Here is a 24,510-nt window from a genome sequence, read left to right as displayed (position 1 = left end):
GAAGTGAAGATGATCATAGCGTCTATCTGATAATTATAGCATCTCTCTGGTAGATTGCTTTGAGAATTTGAAGAGTTAGGACTAACTTTCTCCCGTACTGGCAAATAGTACCTGCTGAGTAAGTTTTTCTTTCCTTTCCCTTCCAATTTATTGGGGTATAATTCATATACTATAAATTCCACCCATTTTAACCATGCAGTTTGATGAGTTTGGGCAATCATATACAGTCATGGAAATACAACCATAGTCAAGATAGAAGATATTTCTAGCACCTCAAAAAAGAGCCCCTTTGGGGGACTTCGCTGGTGAGCCATTGGTTAAGACTTCATGTTTCTGAGAAAGGTGATACCAGTTCAATTCCTGGTCAGGGAACTAAGATCCCACATGCTGAGTGGTGTGGCCAAAAAAAAATTTTTCTTTAAATTTTTTTCCTTTTGTCCCTTTGCGGCGAATCTGATCTATTGATTCCCCAGCTCCTGCTAATCAGTAATCACCTTCTGCCACTGGTTTTATCTTCTCTAGAATTTCATGGAAGTGGACTCATACTATATACACTGCTTAGAACCTGGCTTCTTCCACTCATTATTGTATTATTCATCCAGTTGTTCTGTACATCAGGAGTTCATTCCGTTCTATTGCTAAAGACATTCTCTAGATTCACCAGCTTCTTTTACCCATTCACCTATTGACGGACATTTGGACTGTTTCCAGTTCGAGGCCATTATGGATAAAGCTGCTACGAAGGGCATAAGTACAACTTCAGGGGAAATGCTAGGTTAAGATACACATTTAGCACAATGTCTTCAAGGTAGATCTCAGACTTCCCATCTTTTTGGTTATTGTGAATAGAGCCATTGTGAACACAAGAGTATACCTTTTTGAACACCTGTTTTCAATTCTTGGTGGCTCAGCTCGTAAAGAATCCGCCTGCCATGCAGGAGACCTGGGTTCGATCCCTGGGTCAGAAAGATCCCCTGGAGAAGGGAACTGCTACCCATTCCAGTATTCTTGCCTGGAGAATCCCACGGACAGAGGAGCCTGGCGGGCTACAGTCCATGGGATCACAAAGAGTCGGATATGACTGAACAACTTTCACAATAGACTAAGGAGTGGAATTGCTGGATCATATCTAATTCCAGAACTTTTTCATCACCCCAAAGAGAAACTCTCACCCATTAAGCAGTTCCTCCCCAACTTCCCCTCCCCCCAGCAAACACGAATCTGTTTTCCATCTCCATGGATTTGCCTCTTCTGGACATTTCACATAAAAGGATTCATTTGATATGGAGCCTTTTATGTCTTGTTCCTTCTGTGAATGTGTTTAATACCGTTGAGTTGCACACTTTAAAATGATAATAATGGTCACTTTTATGTGATGTACATTTTACTATACAAATAAACACTTATTGGGCTCTTACCATGGACCAGACTTCAGGGCCAAATACTTAACATACTGATGTCATTTAATTCTCTAGGTGGGTCTTCTCAATGTCTCATGTTACTGAGGGGGAAACTGAAATTGGGAGAAATGGACTGCCCAAGGTCACAGGACCAGACGTGGCTGAGCCAGGCTCAAACAGCAAGTCTGTCTGACCTCATCAGCTCTGTGTTAAACACATACACACATTTTAACCCAGGATCCAGTGAACGAGAGGGACGTTAGCAGAGATTGATGACCTGGCGTTGGAGAAACAGAAAGACAAAGGATAAGAGAAGAAGAAGAAAGAAAGAAAAATTTAAAAACCAGCAAGAAGAAACGTGGGCTTTGGAGTCTGAGATTTGACAGTCAAGAAGGAAAAAGGGGAGTGGGGAAAAAAGAGAAAACACAAGAGACAGACGAGAAATGATGGGAAACTGAAAGGGACCAGAATGGGAGAAGAGATGGAAGGGAAGGCAGCAAGGATGGAAAGGGGAAGGGGGAGGTGTGCGATGAAGCCGCAGAGCATTGGAGCCTGATGGTGAAGGCTCCAAGAATTCCTCTTGCTTCGAGCGCCAATTGCTAAGCATCTCCCAGCACACCACTCCCTTCCCAAGCTACTTTAATCCTCATGTGGCCCACTGAGGCAGGAAGCATGGTCACCACCCCCTTGCAGCAACGGGTCATAACAGGTGGAAGCGAGCCATCTGGAGCCCATATTCCTGCTTAATTGGCTTTATAGAGATGTCACAGAAAAGACAGTGAGCAGACAGAGAAACCACATGGAAACACCCATGCCCCCAGAGACAGAAGGTGGGGGAGAAAGGAAGGGGACAGAGCAACCCCTGTTTTACCTCCATGCCCCTCCACGGAAACAACAACAAAAAATCACCCAGACTTTAAGCAGGATCCAACATTTTAATCATTTTCACTCCACAGGTGGCCATCGAAGGGAGACCTGGAGCTCCAGTGAGTGGGCAAGGGGAGGACAGAGGACCTGACATAGAATGAGGGAGACCTCTTGTTCTGTCCCCACTTCCTTTGACACTTTTCCTGGCTTTAGGAATCCCCAAGGGACAGCTAAAGAACCGGCCTTCAGGAGACTGGCCCAGGAGAAGGAACCTGGAATCTCCTGAAAGATTTGACTCCTTCCTCTGTCCAACTCCTAGAGAACTCTTAGAAGACCCCAAGAAGTTGTGCCGGGGGTGGGGGGCGGGTGTCTCTTAAAGTCTTACTCCCGTTGGCCTATGTCTGTGCGCCCCCCCCCCAGATTCTATTACTGCCTCTGAATAATTTGCATAAGACACACCCTCCTCTGTGAATGGAGAACTTGGTGAGGCAAGGAGAGACTCTACTCACACCTGAGACCCCAGCCTCCAGCAAAGAGTGTGGGAAAATGCCTCTGCAAAATGCCTAATGGACACTGCATCCGGGTCCCAGCGTTTACACAGATCCAGAGCACAATGCCATCTCCTACCTGCCTCTCCCTGGCAAATTTTTGCCTGGATCGGGGGATTGGCATCCATCCCATATGTCAATATATGTTGTCTTTCTCTGTTTAGATATTGCTTCCCACAATTGATTCTGGCTCTAATGTCCCAGCATGACTCAGACCCAGGAGAGATGATGCATAAGCCATCTTTGGGGGCTCTAGTGATCTCAGGGTGCCGCTCATGGTTTCTTCTGATTTTGCATAACCTGATGCCACCTAGTCTGTCTTTGCATCGTGCCCCTCCTCCTGACCTTGCTTCCCGCCCAGGGGTCCTGGAGCCAGCTTGTCCTGGCTAGTGAGCACAGACTGTAAGTGTCTCTACCTAAGTTCAGGGACCTCAGCCTGATGCCTTGACATCAGCCACAGTGGGAGTATTTACACCAGAGAAATGGGCAACAAACCAGGATTTCCTCTTCCTTCCAGAGCCCGTTGTTAACTACCTCCCAGCATACCACTTCCTTCCCAGACTACTTTCTTTCACTCCTGGCCTTGTGAAACCCACCAGTGAATGGCTCGTGGCTCCTGCCTCCCCCACCCAAAAATAAAAGAACTCAGATTGAGAAAGTAGGTGCCAAAGTACCAAACTTCCAAGAGTGTTGGGATGCCTGCATCCTTCTCCAGATTCTTACACTGCTTGTCTCTGCGGCCATGGGTCAGACTGTATTAGAAGACATACAGTGCTGCCCCAGGAAAATTTCCCAGGCCAAGCTCTATTTATAGTCCAATCCCACAATCGAAACTGAAAACAAAACCTCTAAAAGAGGGAGTGTGAGTGTGGGGTGTGGGGCTGCCCCCAAATCCATTTCTCTTGCCCCACCCCCGTCTCTTATATATTTACAGGTGGGAAGCCTGTCCACCTCTTCTTCTCTTGGAAATAGCCACAATCATAGCTGGTGTACCCCATGCAGCAACCGTGATTCTTCCAGTGTTTGGGTGAAGTTCACCTTTAAAAAAATGCTAAAACAAAAGAAAACAAAGTAGACGTGAAACAGGCAACTTGCCTTCCATTCTTCCACCAGATATGCCCATTTCCAGTGTCATGAATGAATGAATGGTGAAATGTCTTTAAGAAGAAAGTAACAAGAAGAAAATACATATGTATGTGTGTGTGTATATATATGTGTGTGTGTGTATATATATATATACACATATATATTAAACAGCCCCCTAAACCTATCATGTAAACCTGACATCTGTGAAATCTGGAAAATTGCCAAATGAATTTCTGAACTTAACAGTACAGCTGGCCTAAAGGTTCCATCCTGGGGCTTTGTAAAGTCTGTCTTTGGAATTTCTAGTAGGATCCCTACCCATGAGCTAAAGAAGTGTCCTGAATGGAAAGTTAAGGAATCAAGCCTCCCTACCTGTTTGTTCAACAGCACTGTGATTTTCTGACCTAAACACGACCCCCAAGTCAACTGCCAAGTTTGGTTTCATTTCGTCTCAGGGTGAGTTCTCAGCACCAGTTTCTGGAGTCTGGGGCTCACGGTTTGAAATGCCGGCTGGACTCCGTATGAGACCACCTTGGGGTTGAGAGGATGACTAAGACCTATCAAGCTCCCCGGGAGGAAGGGGGTGGACTGTGTTGGTCACTGGAGCCAAAGAGGCCGTGACCTTTGGAAGGACTCCTGCCGCCTCCCCCGGGATGCTGTCCCAGGGCGCGTTGGGACAATGTGCAGGGGGGACAAGAGGTGGAGAGAGGAGGGTCTTCTACAAGATCTGAAACTTCCAGGCACTCTGATCCTTGTAGTCCAGGGGGTCCATGGGGTTGTAGGTGAATTTCCAGGTGCCTGTGGGGTCCTTGAATTCTAAGCTGTCCACAGGGCTGTAGGTGCCATAGCTCTGGCCTGACAGGGAGGTGGGGGACTGGGTCAGGGAGGGCCCCACGGAGGGGCCAGAGAGGGGGCTGAGGGCCGGGCCCCCCAGTGGGGGCACCATGGGAGACAGGTAGGGGTCCAGGCCACTGAAATAGGAGCTCGGCGACCCGTAGGCTGAAGGAGAAGAGCAGAAAGCAGAGGCGGGGGCGTAGGTCATGGCGTAGGGCGCCGAGGTCAGAGAGGGGCCCGAGGCCACGAGCCCGGCCCGCTGCGCCTCGGGCAAAGGGGACTCTGAGGCCGGACTCCAAATGGACACCGTGGCCACTGCCGTGGTGGGGGAGCCCGAGGGCCCGGGGAGAGGGGGGCTGTAGGAATCTGAGATGCCCAGGGGGTCTGGACAGACATCCGTGGAGGACCTTGGGGATGTGCCTGCCTTCCTCTTGGCAGGACGAGCCTTGGCTTGCGCCCCTGGGGGCTGCTGCTGCTGTTTCTGCTGCTGCCGCTGCTGCCGACACTTAGCCCGGCGGTTCTTGAACCAAACCTGGGGGGTGAGAGCGGAGATGAGGGAGGGCGAGTGGGCAGGAGGCCCAGGGGAGCCTTCGTGATGCCCAGGAGTGATGATGCTTATCGGTGAAGCATGCCAGAGTCCTCACTCTCCACCTTGCAATCGGCTATGGGGCACTCTGGGGGCTTCCCAGGGGGCACAGAGGGCCTGCCAATGCCGGAGACGCGAGTTTGATCCCTGGGTCAGGAAGATTCCCTGGAGAAGGAAATGGCAGCCCACTCCAGCATTATTGCCTGGGAAATCCCTTGGACAGAGGAGCCTGGTGGGCTACAGTCCATGGGGTCACAAAGAGTCAGACACAGCTGAGCGACTGAACAACAAAACAACATGGGGCACTCTATTCAACCACCGTCCACCCAATTACTTACATATACGACTGTACAGCCACACACACACCATCATACACAACACACACAATCGTACATGCATACATTTGTGTGTACATAGTTACATATACACATCCTTCCAGCCAATCATATGTACGTACCTATCTCATGTAACATACAAATATATACCTATACATTCGTCTGTCCACCTAATCATTCACACATACATGCAGACATACAGTCATCCATATGTACATTCACCATCTAATCATAGGCACACACATAACAATCATGCGTAAGTACAGCTGTGTGTATATACACACAATGATGGGCTTCCCTGGTGGCTCAGATGATAAGGAATCTGCCTGCAATGCAGGAGACCTGGCTTTGATCAAGGGAATGGCTACCCACCCCAGTGTTCTTGCCTGGAGAGTTCCATGGACAGAGGAGCCTGGTGGGCTACAGTCAATGGGGTCGCAGAGTCCAACATGACTGAGAGGCTGACACTTTCACTTCACATACAATGACACATACTTTCACCTTTCCAATCCTATGTACATATGTACACATATTATCATACAAACAAGCATATATATATCCATATATACATTCATATATACATCATACATACATACAAACACACATATACATATATCCATCCATTCACCCATACATCCATGCATCCATCCATCCATTCAAGTATTTAATAAACATGTATTCTTCTACTCTGGGGACACACCAGTGAAGCTGACATTCTAGTTGAGAGAGACAGCATATAAATAAATGGTAAGGAGGGAAATCACATAGAATTTTAGAAAGTGATAAATACTATGGGCGAACCAATTGAGCAGAGTAAGGGGGAGTAGCAGAGTTGGGATGGCAGGAGAAAGTTGCAGCTTCTAATGCCAAGGGTGGTGTAGGTCTCATTGACTGGCAAGGTGACTAGACTGGTTGATAAACAAAGGCTTGAACAGGGTGAAGGGAATGCATCTTCCAGGTAGCGGGACCAGAGAGTGTTCTTGGTGGGAACGCTAAAGGAAGGACCAGGGGCGGTGCTCATAGAATGAGAAGGGATAGGCATGTAAGAGGAAGCCAGTGGAATAATGGGGGCGAGGGATTAACAGGACCCTGTATGACTTCGACTCTTCCTCTGTGACCTCTCCCTCTTCCCTCCGCTCTGGATCCCAGGGACCAGGACACCCCACCTGAACCCTGGACTCAGGCAGGTTGATCTTCAGAGCCACCTCTTCACGGGCATACACATCCGGGTACTGAGTCTTGGCAAACAGGGCTTCCAGCTCTTCCAGCTGGCTTCGCGTGAAGGTGGTCCGTTCCCGCCGTTGCTTTCTCGGGGCGCCTGGGGTGAGGACAGGAAAACAGGACCTTCAGGTGACCTGAGACCCCATTCTCTGCATCCGTTGATGCAAGGTTCTGAGAAGGCATGGGATGCTGACAAGCCTCTTCTGGGTGTTCATCTGCCCAAACTAAGGGGGTGCTGATTCCCTCAACTTCTAGACCTCACTCTGTCCCCCTGAGAAATGGGTTCTCCCTTTGCCTGTCCTTAGGGGGACTCTTGCCTCACCCCGAGAACTGGCTTTAGCTGTGTAAGGAGGTATATAAGTTTGGTTTTTATCCCCTTTCTAAAATTTCTTCTGCACCAAGACATTCACTTGAAACACGACATTTGGGATATCCAGCCATTTGGGGATATCCAGCCTATAAAAGAGGCAGGACCGTAACAGTCAACTTAATAAAAGAATAATACCATCAAAAATAGAATGCTTCCTTCGCTAAGAAATAAAGCATTGCTGACAGATGGGAATTCCTCTGGGTCCCCCTTCCAGATGGCTTCCCTCCCTCACCCGAGAGGGAACCACTGTCCTAAATTTCTCTGAAGGTCCACATGCTTTCCTGCATCCCTAAGAGATGTGGGGTGGTGCTTTGCATTTACAGATGAACCCGTTTGGCTGGTGTATGGCCCTGATGTCACCCTTATAAGTGTCCATCCTCTTCCTGAGGGCAAGGGACCCCAGAAGATGGGGGCCAGGAAGGGGGGCGGGTGGGGAGGACAACTGTACTCACTTGGGTAGGACACAGCTGGGTGCATCAGATCCACACTGGGGCCACTCAGGGCCAAGGCGTTGACGGAATAGTGGGGCCCCGGGTTCATATACGCCATCATGATCTTCGGGGATGCTGGGGCCCAGGTCAGGGGGCCTGCAAGGAAAGAGTGGGTGCTCACAAACTCCCCAGTTCATCACCGCCTCAGTCTCTTCCTAGAGACGTGACCTTGGGCAACTTATTCCCCCACTCTGTGCCTGGGTTTCCTCACCTATAAAACAGCCCTCTGCTTAAGGTCGTCAAAGCGTCACTGGGACTCTGTAAAGCCAAGATTGAAAGCTGTAATGAACATTCTAAATGGAAGCTCTTATTCCTACTCTAGCCTTTAAAAAATCTACTAACTCCCTTGTCTGAGACCCTTTTCCCCACCGTGCGTTAGTGTGAGTCATGTCCGACTCTTTGCAACACATGGACTGTAGCCCTCCAGGCTCCTCTGTCCACGGGATTGTCCAGGCAAGAATACTAGAGCGGGTTTCCATGTCCTTCTCCAGGGGATCTTCCCAACCCCTAGGACCTCAAAAAAGATGTTCAGCCTCACCCAGAATCATGGCAAGTAGGGTGACCAGTGGTCTCGGTCTGCTTTCTAAAGATGGAGAGCTTTCTAAGGTTGTGGGATTTCAGTGACAAATCTGAAAAGTCCCAGACAAATCGGGATGGTTAGTGACCCCAAGGGAGTCACAGTCAAATGACAGCAAGTAATGATCTCCCTTTTGACCCATCAAGTTGGCAAAGATCAAAGAGGGTTGGTAACTCCAGGGCTGGCCTCAGAATGGGCTTCTCATGTCAGATTGGTAACAGTGTGAATGGAACAAACTGCAAACATTTATCAAGGAAAAATGCCATCTTTCCTTGGTCCCAGCAACTCACCTTCAAGGTGCCTCAGTCACCTCATCAGAAGATGGGACTGAAAAATAGCACTTACATTTTTAGGTTGATGTGAGGGTCAAATGAATTATTGTGCATCTGATACTTAAAATAGCACTTGACATGCAGCAAATACTACAAAACTGTGGCGGTTATTATTATTTGCAAGCAGACATTTGCATAGAGTTTGCGCTAGGATACTTCTCATTGTAGTATAGTTCATTTACAATGCTGTGTTAGTTTCTGGTATACAACAAAGTGATTCAGTTCTGTATTTTTTTTCATATTATTTTCCATTATAGGTTATTACAAGATAGTGAATAGAGTTCCCTGTGCTATACAGTAGGTCTTTGTTATTTCTCTCCTTTATATACCATAGTGCATTTCTGTTAATCCCAAACTCCTAATTTATCCCTCCCAACCCAAGCTAGGATTTTTAATGCAGCATATTTATAATCGCCACAATGTGGAAGCACCCTATACGTCCACCAAAGGGGACATAGTAAGTAAGTTTTTATGTAATTTAAGTAAGTTATGTTACGATTATGGCACATCCAGGCAAGAGAGTACTATAAAGTCATTGAAAACTATAACTCTCTGTGAATGGACTTGAAACAACCTCTAGTATATGGTTAAGGAAAGATTATTCTGGGACTTGCCTGGTGGTCCAGTGGTTAAGAACCCACCTTCCAGTGCAGGGGATTCGGGTTCGATCCCTGGTCAAGGAACTAAGATCCCGCATGCCGTGGGGCAGTTAAGCCTTAGCACTGCAACTGCTGAGCCCACGTACTCTGAAGCCAGTGAGCTGCAACTAAAACCCAGCCCAGTCAAATAAATAAACTAAAAAAAAAAAAAAGATTACCTTAAACTTGACAATGAGACAAATGGTTGACAGCAAGTCACTTCCTGGTGATCTAGCCGACCAACCCAAGCAATAGTTCCTTTTCTAGGGGACTGTACCCTTGTTCAATTGATTCTTCACTATTGATTAGGATCCAGACACTGACAAGTTCAATGGCAACTTTCAGATGTTTGGTCACCAGTGATTTCTCTCTGGTACAAAAGACAACCTCAGGGTTACCGTTTGGCTGCCTGTAGAACTTAAACTAGTTTTGTACCTAAGCTGACCAGCTTTTTTCAGCACACCTTTTGTGAATAACAGTATTAACCTCTCTTCCTTGAATTCTCCTTGGAAACAGCCAGTTCATGACTTAAATCTTTGTTTGGGGCTTATGACATGTGCCTAAGAGTCAGGTTTTTTATTTTTTTATTACATTTTGGCAATGGGGTTGGTATGTGTCTGTGTATTAGATATCATATTTTACCAAATTATGGGCTTCCCTGCTGACTCAGTGGTAAAAGAATGCAGGAGACACAGGTTCAACCCCTGGGCGGGAAAGATTCCCTGGAGAAGGAAATGACAACCTGCTCCAGTATTCTTGCCTGGGAAATCCCGTGGATAGAGGAGCCTGGCAGGCTATAGTCCATGGGGTCACAAAAGAGTTGGACACAACTAAGTGACTAAACAACAAAAACCAAATTATACATACAACATATATTCAAAGGGAAAAAAGTGTGGTGCTGTGTATATTAGATATAATTTGTTACCAAACTATATACACAATATATATATATACGTATTTCAAAGGAAAAACACTGTGTATAGCATGCTACCATTTGTGGTTTTTAAAAATACATACATATATATTTCTGCCTGCCAGTGCAGAAGACTTAAGAGACACGGGTTCAATCCCTGGGTCAGGAAGATCCCCTGGAGGAGGAAATGGCAACCCACTCCTGTATTCTGGCCTGGAGAATCCCAGGGACAAAGAAGCCTAATGGACTACAGTCCATGGGGTCACAATGAGCTGGACACGACTGAAGTGACTTAGCACAGTATTTCTATTGCATAGAATATTCCCAGGAAGAAGGACACAGTATACAGTAAAGTGGCTGCCTCTTGTGTTGTATCCATTCCTTGTTTTCCAGTTTGGATTACTTTTTAACCACATGTGTGTAAATTACCTTTTCAACAATAAAACCAACAATACCACCTATTCAAGAGAGAGAGAGAGAGAGACGCTCTCCAGGGCTCCCTACCGCCCTAGTTAAGATGACCTCGGGAGACCTCTCAGCTCTCCAGAAACTTCCAATAACTGTTCCGGGCCAGGAATGCCTCTCCCCCAGCCCTAAGCCCCTCTCACCAGCTGACTAACCCCTTCTGCTCCTCCAGGACACAGCTTAAACATAACTTCCCAGGAGAGCCAGCCCACACCCTAAACAGGATGTCACGCACACACAGACACACACACACACACACACACACACTTTCTCCTGTTCTTCAGGAATCACGTGTACTAAGTATGACATATTTATAAGTATGTTTGCCTTTCCCTCCCCTAATCCAGCTACCTGACAATGGAGACTAGGAACACTTTAGTCCCTGAGGTGTCCCCAGCATGCCCAATACATATTTGAAAAACAAATCAATGCCTAAAATGGATGGCATTTATGTGAGCTCCCACCTTCCTTCTCTTGCTGCCCTGTCCTTCTCAACCCTCATTTGCGAGAGTTTTATTTATCATAAATTGAAGTTCTGCTGTCCACTCAGTAAATATTTTCTGAGAATCAACCATGCTCTAAGGTCTAGGGAGACAATAAGAAATAAGACACACAGCATCTCTGCTCTCATGGGATTGAAATTTGAGGTTCTGATCAGGGAAACAAACATCGAACAAGGAAACAGACTTTTATTAAGAAACTCAAAATGCTTCCAGAGAGTTTCAAGAACTCCAATGAAATAAATGGGGTAGTAAGAAATTAAAAGATGCTTGCTCCTTAGAAGGAAAGATATGACAAACCCAGACAGCGTATTCAAAAGCAGAGACATCACTTTGCCAACAAAGGTCCGTGTAGTCAAAGCTATGGTTTTTCTGGCAGTCATGTACATATGTGAGAGTTGGGCCATAAAGAAGGCTGAGATGCTTTCGAACTGTGTTGCTAGAGAAGACTCTTTTGAGAGTCCGTTGGACAGCATGAAGATCAAATGAGTCAATCCTAAAGGGAATCAACCCTGAATATTCATTGAAAGAGCTCATGCTGAAGCTGAAGCTCCCATACTTTGGCCACCTGGTGAGAAGAACCAACTCATTGGAAAAAACCCTGATGTTGGGAAAGATTGAAGGCAGGAGTAGAAAGGGAAGACAGAGGATGAGATGGTTGGATGGCATCACTGACTCAATGGTCATGAGTTTGAGCAAACTCCGTGAGGTGGTGAAGGACAGGGAAGCCTGGCGTGCTGCAGTCCACGGGGTCACAAAGAGTCAGACACTGACTCTGAACAATGAACAACAAAACAAGAGAGTGATGGGGTTTGAGGTGAGGGTGAGTCGTCTGATTTAGATGAATGATCAGGGAAGTCAGATGTCAACCAGGGCTGCCGTCACTTGAAGCCTTGACTGAGGATGGACAGTCAGATTCCTTGGGATTCATTCGCATGGTTGTCAGCAGGAGGCCTCAGTTCTTGCCACACAGACCTCGCCACAGGACTGCTGAGGCATGCTCTGTGGAAGCATGATCAGGGAAGACCTCTCTCTGAGGAGGCGACTTTGGGGCTGCAAAACGAAGGACTCTGCATCCGCTGTGAGAGGATCTCGGGGTAGAGGTCTCCAGGCAGAGGGAGCAGCAGGTGCAAAGGTCTGGAGGCTGGAATCGTTTCCTCTCGTGGGAGGAGAACCAAGGTGTCCAGCGCTGCTGGAGCAGAGTGATCAGGATGGAAAGTGGACTAAGTGTGTGGGACCTGATAGAAAGCTCTCGGGGACGCTCAGTGTCAATACTAATTAAAGTAGAAACAACACATAAAGCCTGAGAATCAAGAGGTGTCCTAGGTAATGACTGGTATTTACACCCTAGAGTTGTCCCCTCCCACGGAGCAGGGCTGCACGTGCAGCCGATAAGATATTGTGGAAATGACAGTGTGACCTCTGAGGCCGGCCCTCTCGCTCTCTAGCAAAGCAGCTGTGGGGCCGAACATGCTTGCACAGTCCTGTGGCGAGGTCTGTGCGGCAAGAACTGAGGCCTCCTGCCGACAGCCATGGGAATGAATCCCCAGGAATCTGACGGTCCAGCCTCAGTCAAGCCTTCAAGTGATGGCAGCCTTGATTGACGTCCGACTACAACAGCACAAGAGACCCTGAGCCGGAATCATCCAGTGATGCTGTCCCTGGATTCCTGTGACCTCAGAAACTTCTGTCCGTTGTTCAGTTGCTCAGTCATGTTTGACTCTTTGTGACCCCATGGACTGCAGCACGCCAGGCTTCCCTATCCTTCACCATCTCCCAAAGTTTGCTCAAACTCATGTCCATCGAGTCAGCGATGCCATCCAATCATCTCGTCCTCTGTCATCCCCTTTCTCCTCCTCCCTTCAATCTTTCCCAGCATCAGGATCTTTTCCAGTGAGTCAGCTCTTCACATCAGGTGGCCAAAGGATTGGAGCTTCAGCTTCAACGTCAGTCCTTCCAATGAATATTCAGGGTTTATTTCCTTTAGGAAACTGTACAGCATCATAAATATGTATTTAAGTTGCTAGGTTTGGGGTTAACTTGTTACACAGCCACAGATAACTTATACACAAGACTTCCCAATGCAACAGAGCATTGAGTCCTCAGCCCAAGTCCGGGTCATAGAGACAGTATTACTATTATGTTCATATTTTATCACTGAGAACATCTTCAGACTCAGGTGCTGGGACTTGCCTGGGTCACTCAGGCTGTGAGTGGGGACCACCTTCCTGGAGGCCCTGTTCTCCCAGTTCCCAGCCTGGGTCCCCTCTGTCACCTTCCTTTCCTCCAAGGACTGATGATATTTCATCAAAACCTCACGAGAAAAGGGAAACAGGGAGCCTGATGAACTTGCGCTCTAGGGACAATTTGCAGAGCTTGGAACAAAAGCATCCTTTTCTAGGGCTTCCCTGGTGGTACAGTGGATAGGAATCTGCCTGCCCATGCAGGAGACACAGGTTCGATCCCTGATCCAGGAAGATTCTACATGCCTCACAGCAATTAAGCTCGTGAGTCACAACTACTGAGACTGCATGCCCTAGAGCTTGTGCTTCGAAACGAGAGAAATCACTGCAGTGAGAAGCCCATGCATTTCAACAAAGAGTAGCCCCTGCTCACGGAAACTAGTGAGAACCTGCGCAGCAAAGAAGACCAAGAGCAACCAAAAATAAATAAATAATTTTTTTAAAAAATCCATTTCTACTGTCTTCACCAGGGAATCTGCGTCAAGCTGCCCAGCTAAGGGGTTGGTCTTCCAGGAAAACCTAGATCTCTCTCCCTGGGAGGATCCCATTCTACAGGCAGGAAACTTGAGCCTCGGGGAGATGAGGGTGCTTGACCAAAATCAAGCAGCTGATAATGATAATGACCTCCAAGGTCGAGGGTTTACCCACTCTGCAGATCATCCAATAAGCAAGCATGTGGTGGACAAGACATCAGCAAAGAACAGTAACAACAAAAGTGATGTCAGACACCCAACAAGGCCCTTCTCTGGGTTTGGCAATTAGATGAGGTAGTCGATGATATCAGACCTTCCGGGACTTCTCTCCTCCAAACAGGTTTTGTGTGTCCAACTTCCAAGAGCACAGCCAACAACCACAGTGTCATCTTTCATTGAGAATTTGCAGTGAGCCTGACAGCCACCCTTTATCATCCTGTCAGGCGAATTTCAAGGCAGTGATGTTTCATAGTCCCAAACGGTGGAGCTGGGAAGATCACTGTCCTTGCCCTGGGGACCAACCAGTGGGGTCTGAGGCTGTTGCTCAGGGTTCCTGGGGTTCAGCAGCTCTGGGGCCAGACTCCCACCTGAGCAGGTGCTCGGACAGGTGAGGTCTGAAGGCTCACACCCACCTTGTGGGTTGTCCTGGAGATAATCTATGGCTGAAGAAACCAAGCCTTGGGGGAGGAAGGCACCTGCCCCTAGACAGGCAGAAAGTCCTCCATCCATTAGGACCTCCAGTTGGAATCCCCAGCTGCTCGGGAACAAGATCTCTGGGAACAATAATCCAGTGAAATCGTCCCACGGGGTAGGTCCTATTGTCACCTCCACTCCACAGAGGAGGACACCGAGGCTCCGAGAAGCAGAGTCCCGGGTCCCATCACACATGTCAGCAGCAGAGCCAGCACCCTCCCCCCAGCCTGCACCCTCCCAACCACCAGGCTACACGACCTCGGGATGCTCCCCACAGCACCCTGTGGAGCTCACATGTCCATTTCTCAGATGAGGAAACTGAGGTTGAAGGGGGTTCTGTCAGTTTCTGAGGACACACTGGGGTAAGTGGCACAGCCAGGAATAGAACTCGGATATCTTGGACCTCAGAGCCTTGCCTTGTCCCCCAAATATGCTCAGGATCCCCCAAAGTAGGATGAAGTCAGCCCTCTCCCCTGCACTCACAACAAGCCCAGGTCTGGGACATGAGCTTCCCATGGCTCATCTGACTGGATCATGACAGCAACTTGTCATTGTCCCCATTTTGCAGATGAGGAAACTGAGGCTCTGAACAACCTCACACAAACCCACATGGCTCCACCTCAGTCTGAGCAAGACCCACTCCCCAGCTTTGTCGGATCTCTGCAGCCCGCACTGGCTTGGTCACCCAAGAGACAAGGAGCTGGCCATGTTATGTGGCAGCCTGGATGGGAGGGGAGTTTGGCAGAGAATGGATACATGTGTATGGAGGGCTGAGTCTCTTTGCAGTCCACCTGAAACTATCACAACACTGTTGATCGGCTATACTCCAATACAAAATAAAAAGTTTAAACATTAAAAAAGAGAGAAGACTCTGGGGGTTGTGCTCACCACCCAGGATTGGACATGGGGAAAGCCAGAGCCTCAAGGGGCAGCGAGATTGCCAAATAATCAATTCGCCCCCATTTCATCCCCAAACTATCGCATCCCCAGCCCCCTGGGGTAGTCTCCTAGTCCCCCCCTCCATCCTTCCTGCTGCAGCCACAAAACCTGGCCGCTCTGTGTACGTGTCTCTACGATTCTATTTCGCTCATCCATCCATCCATCCATCTATTCAACAAATACTTAGGCATCCCAACCACATGGCAGGGGGGAAATCAAGGTTCACTGGGGAAGACAGGCAATGAGCAGACGAATGCACACATGAAGAGGGAGTTTCAGGCTGTGCTAAGTTGTAAAGAAAGTACAAGGAGATGTGCCAAGGAGTTGCCTTCAGGCTGTGAAAAGCGCTCAACCCTGAGAGCTGGCGGACTTGGTCATGTCACCTCCCCAACAAGCCGCCCCGAAGGAGCCTGCATGCCATGGGCCAGCTTCTTCTGTCCATCCTCACTGCCCCCGGCTGCCATATTTCCCCAAACATCAGGACAGACACTCTGATCCCTGTATGATCATCCAGCCAACATCATACATTCCCGCTCCTCAACCCTGTGCCAGACCCTGAAAACACAGCCATGAATAAAATGAACCCACGTCCTGGGCCCTCCTCTCCCCTCTCTTGCCCCCACTTCCTCCATCCCCTTTCCTTAGCTTCTCCTGCGGACACTCACCTTCAGAGAGTGGGGACAGGGTTCTCCTGGGGGGCCCAGGGATGGAGTCATCAGACAGCAGGGACTGAAGGAAACGGGTCCCCTCACATGGGGAGATTTTAAGCCCTGGCTGGGAGTGATGTCATCTGCCGTGGCCTGGATCTCGGAGGGTAATCCTGGCCCCCGGGTGGGGGACTGGACTGGGCGCCAGGAGGTGACATTGGCGGGGAGGGGGAGGGGCACCCGTCTGCCTAATCCCCTCCTCTCCTCCCCCGCTGCCCCCGAAACCATGACATCTTGGCAATTAGAGCTGATGGGGATGGGAGGCACCAGCACTCTGGGACCAGGAGCCCGTACTGCTCAGGGAAGTTCTTCCTTCGGTCTAACTGGAGTGCTTTGGGCTTTGGCTGTTGTCCATCAAAGAGCAAGGCTGGGTGTTCTGAGAGATCATTCGAGAAATGAGGGGCACGGGGCTTTCTGGCTCCCTCTCCTGGGTCATCCCTTCTCTCCCCAGCAGTCTATCTGCCCACTAAGTCATCTCTGCACGGCCCCGTTGTTTCCTGCCTCAGTTTCCCTTTTGCTTCTTTCTTTGCCTCGGCTTCTGTCACTTGTTGCCGTTCAGTCGCTAAGTCGTGTCTGAGTCTTTGCCACCCTGTGGACTGCAGCACGCCAGGCTTCCCAGTCCTTCACCATCTCCTGGAGTTTGCTCAAACTCATGTCCATTGAGTCAGTGATGCCATCCAACCATCTCTATTGCTCTTTGATATCAACGTCTCCCATTTCCTCCCCGCCCCTGACCCCCGCTCTCTCTACCTGTATCATCTCCATCTCCGTCTGTCCCTCCCTTCCTCCATGCCCTGAGTCTTTGCTTGGGATTTCTGTGCCTCCATTTCTTTTTGCTCTGACCCTCAGGGCTCCCGCCAGTCTGCCTTGAGTACCCCCTCTCTCATTCTTCAGCTCTGGATCCCTCTGGTCCTGTCTGTTGATTTATCTGTCTGTCTTAGTCCCTCTTGCTGTCTCTCTCATTCCCTCTCTCTGAGTCCCTGTTCCGGTTTTGATTTTGGTCTCTGTCCTTGTCTCTCTGTGTCTACAAGCATATGGGCTTCCCTAGTGGCTCAGATGGTAAAGATTCTACCTGCAAGGCAGGAGACCCAGGTTCAATCCCTGCGTTGGGAAGATCCCCTGGAGAAAGGGATGGCAATCCACTCCAGTATTCTTGCCTGGAGAATTCCATGGACAGAGGAGCCTGGTGGGCTACAGTCCATGGGGTCGCAAAGAGTCAGACACACACACGCTTGCCTCTCTGTGACTCCAATCTCTCCCCCACCCCACCAGTACCGCTGTGCTTCACCCAACCTCTTAAACTTCAGTTTCTGTTCTTGGTTCTCCCTCTTCCCTGTCTCCCTCTGATTCTTGCTTTCTTTCCCTCTAGTTCCCCCTCCATTTCTTTCTCCCTGTCTTGCTTGATACCTTTCTTGATCTGTACTTCTGACTCTCCTTGTTTCTGTCTCCCTCTGAATTTTCTCCTCTCTGTCTTTTTCTGGGGGTGTGTGTGTGTGTCTCTGGATATAAATATCTCCCTGAGCTCCTGACCCCACTCGGGTCTGTTTTCCATCCCAATGTATCCCAACACCTACCTATGTGCATGCGTGAGATCTCAGTAATCCCGCCTTGTGGCTGGGTCATTGTGTCTCACCATAAGGGGCCCTTTCTTCCTTCACTCCCCCCCCCAACCCCCTGCCAGGAGAGATTAAGGCCAGCAGCCTGGCTGGGGAATCAAGACCCGTCTCATTAGCTTGAGCCAGGGGTGACAGGGAGAGAGGGAGGGGCCACCTGAGCCTCACTGACCTGCCAAAAGGCTACTGATGGGACGACCCAGTCTTGTACCAGACCCTCCTGGCCCACCGGAGAGGGGAAAGAAAGCTGGTCATCAGAGAGAAGAAAGAACAGGTCCCTGGGGACTGCCCTGGAGGTCCAGGGTTCAAGAATCTGTGCTTCCACTATGGGGGGCACATGTTCAATCCCTGTTCCGGGAACTAAGATCCCACACCAGGGGCTTCCCTGGTGATTCAGTGATGGAGAATCCACCTGTCAGTGCAGGAGACACAGGTTCAATCCCTGGTCCAGGAAAATCCTGGAGCAACTAAGCCCATACACCACAACTACTGAGCCTGCGCTCTAGAGTTCATGCGCAACAACAAGAGAAGCCACCGCAAAGGAAATCCAAGCACCACAACTAGAGACAAGCCCTCCCAGCAATGGAGTCCCAGCACAGCTAAATTAATTATTAATTTTTTAAAAAGATCCCATATGATAAAATAAAAAAAAGGAACAAGTCTTCAAAAGCCCCCAGGAGAAGGTGTCAGCTCCTCTTTATCACTTCCCCCAAATTTTCCCACCCAGAGTCTCACCAGGCTGGGTAGGTGTGGACAGGTGGGTTTCAGGTCATGCAAGTGGTTCTGGGATGTCAATTAAGCTGAGTCTAAATCCAGGCTACTCCTCCCCTGAGGCAAATAGCTTTCTTTTCTCATCTACACCCAGAAGAAAACTTTGGCAATCAGCCTTGCCTTCTCCCTTTTTTCCTCAGCATACCCCTCCTCCTCATACACACATCAGATCCACCCGTAAATCCTGTCATCTCTTCTTTCATCTAACTGACCAGCTAAAATCCCAAAACACTGCTGGGAGGAAAGAAACAAGACTCAAATCAGTAGTGACATATGGGCTTCCCTAGTGACTCAAATGGTAAAGAATCTGCCAGCAATGCAGAGGACCCGGGTTCAATCCCTGGGTTGGGAAGATCCCTTGGAGAGGGGAAATGGCAACCCACTCCAGTATTCTTGCCTGGAGAATCCCACGGACAGAGAAGCCTGGAGGGCTACACTCCATAGGGTCCCAAAGAGCTGGACATGACTAAGTGACTAACACACATGCCAGGAATGACAAAGATCAAAGAGATATTTCCTGGGACTTACTTCTCTGGTGGCCCAGTGGCTATAGTCAGCCATATAGTCGACATATGGTGACATATAGCCTGCCCTCCTAGAAAAAAAAGATAAATATTTTCTTGACCTCAAGAAGCAGGCAAAGATTTCTTGAATGGGACACAGACAGCAGTAACCACAGGGAGGGAGAAGGGAGGGAAGTTCGAGAGGGAGGAAATGTGTACACCTGTGGTTGATTGATGTATGGCAGAAACCAGCACAATATTGTAAAGCAGTTGTCTTCCAATAAAAATTTTTTCTTAAAAATTAGACTTAATTAGAATGGGGAACTTCTACCCTTCAAAAAAGTTCAAGTTAAAGAAAATCCTAGCTACAGTCTGTTAGAAGATATTTGCAAAACCTTATAGCTGGCAAAGAACGTGTATCCAGAATACATAAGGAAGACTCCAACTCAGTAATAAAATAGCTGAAAGAGATCCTTCACAAAATATATACAAATGGCCAATAAGTGCACAAAGATATTCTTTGTCATTGGAGAAGGAACCACACACACACACACACACACACACACACACACACACACACAAGGAGATTCTACACATAACCACCAAAATGGTTACAAAGAAAAAGATCAACACTGCAAATGTTGATAAGGTTGTGGAACAACTGGGAACTCTTATACTTTCTGGTGGGAATGGCATGGCCCCACATTGGAGTACGACTTGGCTGTTTTCTATAAAGATGAGTTATTTTAACCTCATAAGTAGATCCACTTCTAGGTATTTATCTAAATGAAATGAAAACGTATGTCTACCGTAAGACTTGTACAGAAATGTTCATGGAAGCTTTTTTCATGTCCCAAGTCCCAAATGGAAAACAACCAAATGTCTTACTGAGCTGTAAAAGAACAGAGTGTGACACAGCCATTAGATGGAATATTACTCAGCAATGAAAAAGGAACAATCTACTACATGTACAACATCATGGATGATTCACAAAATCTTATGTTGAGCGAAAGAAGCCAAACACAATATATTTATTTATTTATTTGGCTGCACCTTATCTTATTATGGCACAAAGGATCTCTAGTTGTGGCATACAAACTCTTAGTTGCAGGATCTAGTTCCCTAACCAGGGATCAAACCTCTGTCCCCTGGATTGGTAGTATAGAGTCTTAGCCACTGGACTACCAAGGAAGTCCCAAAAATATATCTTTAACCTTTGTCATTCCTGGCATGTATGTTAGTCACTTAGTCAAGCCCAACTCTTTGGGACCCCATGGAGTGTAGCCCACCAGGCTTGTCTGCCCATGGGATTCTCCAGCCAAGGATACTGGATTGGGTTGCCATTTCCCCTCTCCAAGGGATCTTCCCAACCCAGGGATGAAACCCGGGTCCTCTGCATTGTAGGCAGATTTTTTTACCATTTGAGTCACTAGGGAAACCTATTCCTGGAGCTCCTAAAACCTTTAGGATTTCTTGTGAGGAGATAAAGATGTCTTTTGTTATGTTAATGAGACACCCTTCAGAAAGCCCTAGGTGACTCAAGGATGGACTGATTGCCTGGGGAACCAGTCTTGGGATTAAAGGATTAAAATTTCAGTCCCTTCCACCTCACTCCCACTCTCCACCCAACTACCCCCTCCTGGGATGTAAAAAGAGCTAGAGATTGAGGTCAAATGCCAATGACCAAGGATTTCATCAATCATGCCTATGTAATGAAACATCCATACAACCCCAAGAGCTTCACAGTTGGTGAACTAGGACACAACTCTGTGCTGCAAGGGTGAAAGAGTGCAAGTGTTGGACAAACACCAGTCGTGTCCGCCTCTCTGCGACCCCATGGACTGTGGCCTGCCAGGTTCCTCTGTCCATGGAATTCTCCAGGCAAGAACACTGGAGTGGGCTGCCGTTCCCTTCTCCAGGGGACCTTCCCAGCCCAGGGATCAAACCTAGGTCTCCTGCATTGCAGGCATATTCTTTACCTTCTGAGTCACCAGGGTAGCAGATTCCAAACCCCAGAAGCTCCTGTGTTTGGCAGCCTTTGGGTCTCATCATCTGCTGTTGTCCCGTCACGGTCATGTCCAACTCTTTGCGACCCCATGGGCTGCAGGCGTCTCTCTCCTCCACTATCTCCTGCAGTTTGCTCAAATTCACATCCACTGAGTCGATGATGCTACCTAACTATCTCTTCCTCTACTGCATCTGGCTGTTAAAATCCTTTTCTAATAAAGTGATAATTTAGCAAGTGTTTTCCAGAGTTCTGTGAGCCCACTCTAGCAAGTTAATGAAATCCAAGGAGGGGATCACGGGAATATCTAATTTATGACTGGTTGGTCGGGGCACAGGTGACAATCTGGACTTGAGATTAATGTCTGAAGGGGAGAACGAGGGCAGCCCTGTAAGACTGCGACTTAACCTCTGGAATCCGACCCTGTCTCTAGGTAGGTAGTGTCAGAACTGAGTTCATTACTTGGTAATGTTGGAAGACACACACTGAGCTGTATAATTTAAAAGTTCAAGAACAAAATATCTGATTTTTAAAAAGAAGAATAAAATTGAATTGCCATAAGACTTATGAGGAACAAAAACTGAAACAAAAAACTCATTATCATTATCATTTAGTCATTAAGGAAGTTAACCCTAAAATCACAATAAACGACCAATAAACTTTCCCCCAAAAGAGAGAAAAAACAAAAAAATTTTTTTTTTTAAATCAGAAAATCACTGCCAGTGCTGGCACATGTATGGATAGAGAATGGAGAGTGACTGTTTCATGGACACAGACAGGATTTCTTTGGGGGATGATTAAAATATTCTGAAATTAGATTATGGTGATGGTTGCACAATCTTGTGTCCCACTCTTTCCCACCCCATGGACTGTAGCCCGCCAGGCTCCTCTGTCCTTGGGATTCTCCAGGCAAGAATACTGGAGTGGGTTGTCATACCCTCCTCCAGGGGATCTTCCCAACCCAGGGATCGAACCCAGGCCTTTTGCATTGCAGGCAATTCTTTTACCATCTGAGCCACCAGGGAAGCCCAATAATTTTTAAAACTGTGCCTTGACTTAAAAAAAAAAAAAAGAGTATTGGAGGGAAATATTATCTCCAATCTAACTTTTTCTCACTACGTGGACTGCTTGTAGCCTAGACAAGGAGGACTGCAGAAGCTTCTTTTTGCACCACTATAGCCCCACCCTCCATCAGTTCTCTGCCCATGCCCAGGATCACAGTTAGAAGACAGTCCACCCTGTGCCCATCTCTGTGTGGACAGGCTCCTAGCCACGCACTCCCCCTCCATCCCCCCGGCTTCCTTCTGTCCTCACAGCTAGCCAAGCACGAGGAAGGAGCCCAGAAGGAGAGAGGGGGACCCGTGACAGACAGGGTCTCAGAGCAGCTGTGGGTGAAGAGCAAGAGAGACAGAGATACTGAGGGAGAGTAAAGGACAGAGAGATGTAGTGAGACAGAGGAGGGCCACAAAGAGGGTATAAATATCCATTCATTACAACGATGGAATGACCAAGACAGAAAGGCTCGAAAGAGAAAGAATCTTGGTGCTTGTCAAGGAAGCTCAAGGGCCCGTGACTGCAGTGGGAAGGAACGGGGTTAGACTGTGGGGGTGGCCCCAGGTCGTGTGAGATGCTGCAGGACCTTTGCTTCAAGTCACTGATGAGTTTCAGTCTCCGCCCGACCACAAGCCTGCGGGCTCCTCACACGTGCACCCCTTTAGCTGCCTAACACATTCACACCATTTTATTTTCTGCAAAACTCTTACCACTGCCTTTGAATGTAGTACTTCCTGCCTGTCCAGGGGCAGGCGCTTCCCCACCCACCCCCTGGCCCCCAGGCTTGGCTTCTCCAGTTGTAGATTATCTCCAGGACAACCCACAAGATGGGTGTGAGCCTCCAGACCTCACCTATCCAAGCACCTGCTCAGGTGCTCAGCCTGGACCCAGAGCTGCTGAACCGCAGGAGCCCCAAGCAACAGCCTCAGGCTCAACTGGTTGGTCCCCAGGGCAAGGACGGTGATCTCCCTGGCTCCACCGTTTGGGATTATGAAACATCACTGCCTTGAATTTCACCCAGGTTGCAGAAGACTTAGACAGGCATTTCAAAAATGAAGCTAGCAAATGGCTCATGAACTCACGACACAGAATGACTTTTCATCAGTCATCAGGGAAATGGAAATTAACACCTCACAGTGATGCCTCTATGGCCCCTCAGGATGGCTAAAAGGGAAGGCTGACAACAATGTGTGTTAGATAAAGACATATATGTGTGTGATATTACATATATCATAATTCTGTATTATAGGTCACATGACATAGTAAAAATACTACAGTTACACATTTGCATGTGTGTGTATGCACATATATGTGTGTGTGTGTATATATATATTGTATATATAAAATATTCTTTGGACCCAATAGTGATGGCAGAGCCTGTGCTGCTGGACTAGGTCCTAAGGACATTGACTCTGTTATAAGTAAACCATAAGGACACCCAAGGTTCCCAAATAATGGCACCCCGGAGGAACATAGGGATAAGGGCCTCAGTCAACCCAATTTTCTCAGGACTGTCCCAGTTTAGAAGGCTCAGTGGTAGAGAACCCACCTGCCAATGCAGAAGACCACGGTTCCATCCCTGAGTTGGGAAGACCCCTTGGAGAAGGAAATGGCAACCTGCTCCAGTATCCTTGCCTAGAGAATCCCATGGACAGAGGAGCCTGGTGGGCTACAGTCCTTGGGGTCGCAGAGGTGGACGTGACTAAGCACACATGCAGTTTAACAGGGGAAGCCCCACATACTGGGAACCCCTGAGACCAGACAAATGGGGAGGACTGCTCCCTTTACTGACCAAACTCGGGAGCCTCTTTGGATAGAAGAGCTGGACTCCGCACTAGCGTGTATACTGGACAGACTGTCAGCTTCAGAGATGAGAATTATCAACTTAGGTCTTCAGAAGAGGAAAACTGAGATGCAGATAAAGGCGAGACTTGTCCGGAGACACACAGCTAATGGCGAAGCGAAACAATATTTGGGCCAAGGTTTCTTTGCCCATTGAAACCAATGCCCTTGAGTCCACTGCTACCCTTGACTCATTCTTAATGGGATGTTCACGGGGAAACAGACAGGACCCACGACCTCACCAGCTTTTCAAAGTTACTGAGGACTCAGGAAGCTTGGTTATATCAGTTGCTATTTATTGTATTCAAAGTTAAAATGGAGGTATTTTTAAGAGGTTTCTAATTTTTTTAATATATTAAAAAAGTATTTTAAATTCTCTATTTTTTTTTTAATTGAATGCTTTCCTTGAAAAACCCCAACACTACAAGGTACTTCGTGTCTTGAGGCGAAACTCAGGGCTCTGCAGAAAATTGCTGGCAAGTCAGACCCTTCCAGAACATTGTCT

General features: G+C 48.0%; 1 protein-coding gene across 1 annotated transcript; it reads right to left on the bottom strand.

Moving 5' to 3' along the window:
• Positions 1-4,614: 4,614 nt before the first annotated feature.
• CRX (cone-rod homeobox) lies at positions 4,615-16,217 on the bottom strand. Its single transcript, XM_043897888.1, has 4 exons — positions 16,177-16,217; positions 7,700-7,834; positions 6,823-6,974; positions 4,615-5,267 (listed from the first exon to the last, which is right to left on the bottom strand). Exons 2-4 carry the CDS (start codon positions 7,797-7,799, stop codon positions 4,620-4,622), a joined length of 900 nt encoding a protein of 299 aa, XP_043753823.1. The 5' UTR covers positions 7,800-7,834; positions 16,177-16,217; the 3' UTR covers positions 4,615-4,619.
• Between the last annotated feature and the right edge of the window lie 8,293 nt (positions 16,218-24,510).

The sequence above is a fragment of the Cervus elaphus genome, chromosome 4 (assembly GCF_910594005.1).
Source record: "Cervus elaphus chromosome 4, mCerEla1.1, whole genome shotgun sequence".
NCBI classification, from domain to species: Eukaryota; Metazoa; Chordata; class Mammalia; order Artiodactyla; family Cervidae; genus Cervus; species Cervus elaphus.
This window is presented reverse-complemented; position numbering and strand designations above follow the sequence as displayed.

Coding starts and splice junctions, on each gene's coding strand:
- CRX (XM_043897888.1), bottom strand. CDS start 7,799: ATGATGGCGTATATGAACCCGGGGCCCCACTATTCCGTCAACGCCTTG. Junction 6,975..7,699: donor CCCAGCTGTGTCCTACCCAA/GTGAGTACAGTT, acceptor TCCTCACCCCAG/GCGCCCCGAGAAAGCAACGG. Junction 5,268..6,822: donor TGCCTGAGTCCAGGGTTCAG/GTGGGGTGTCCT, acceptor CTCACCCCCCAG/GTTTGGTTCAAGAACCGCCG.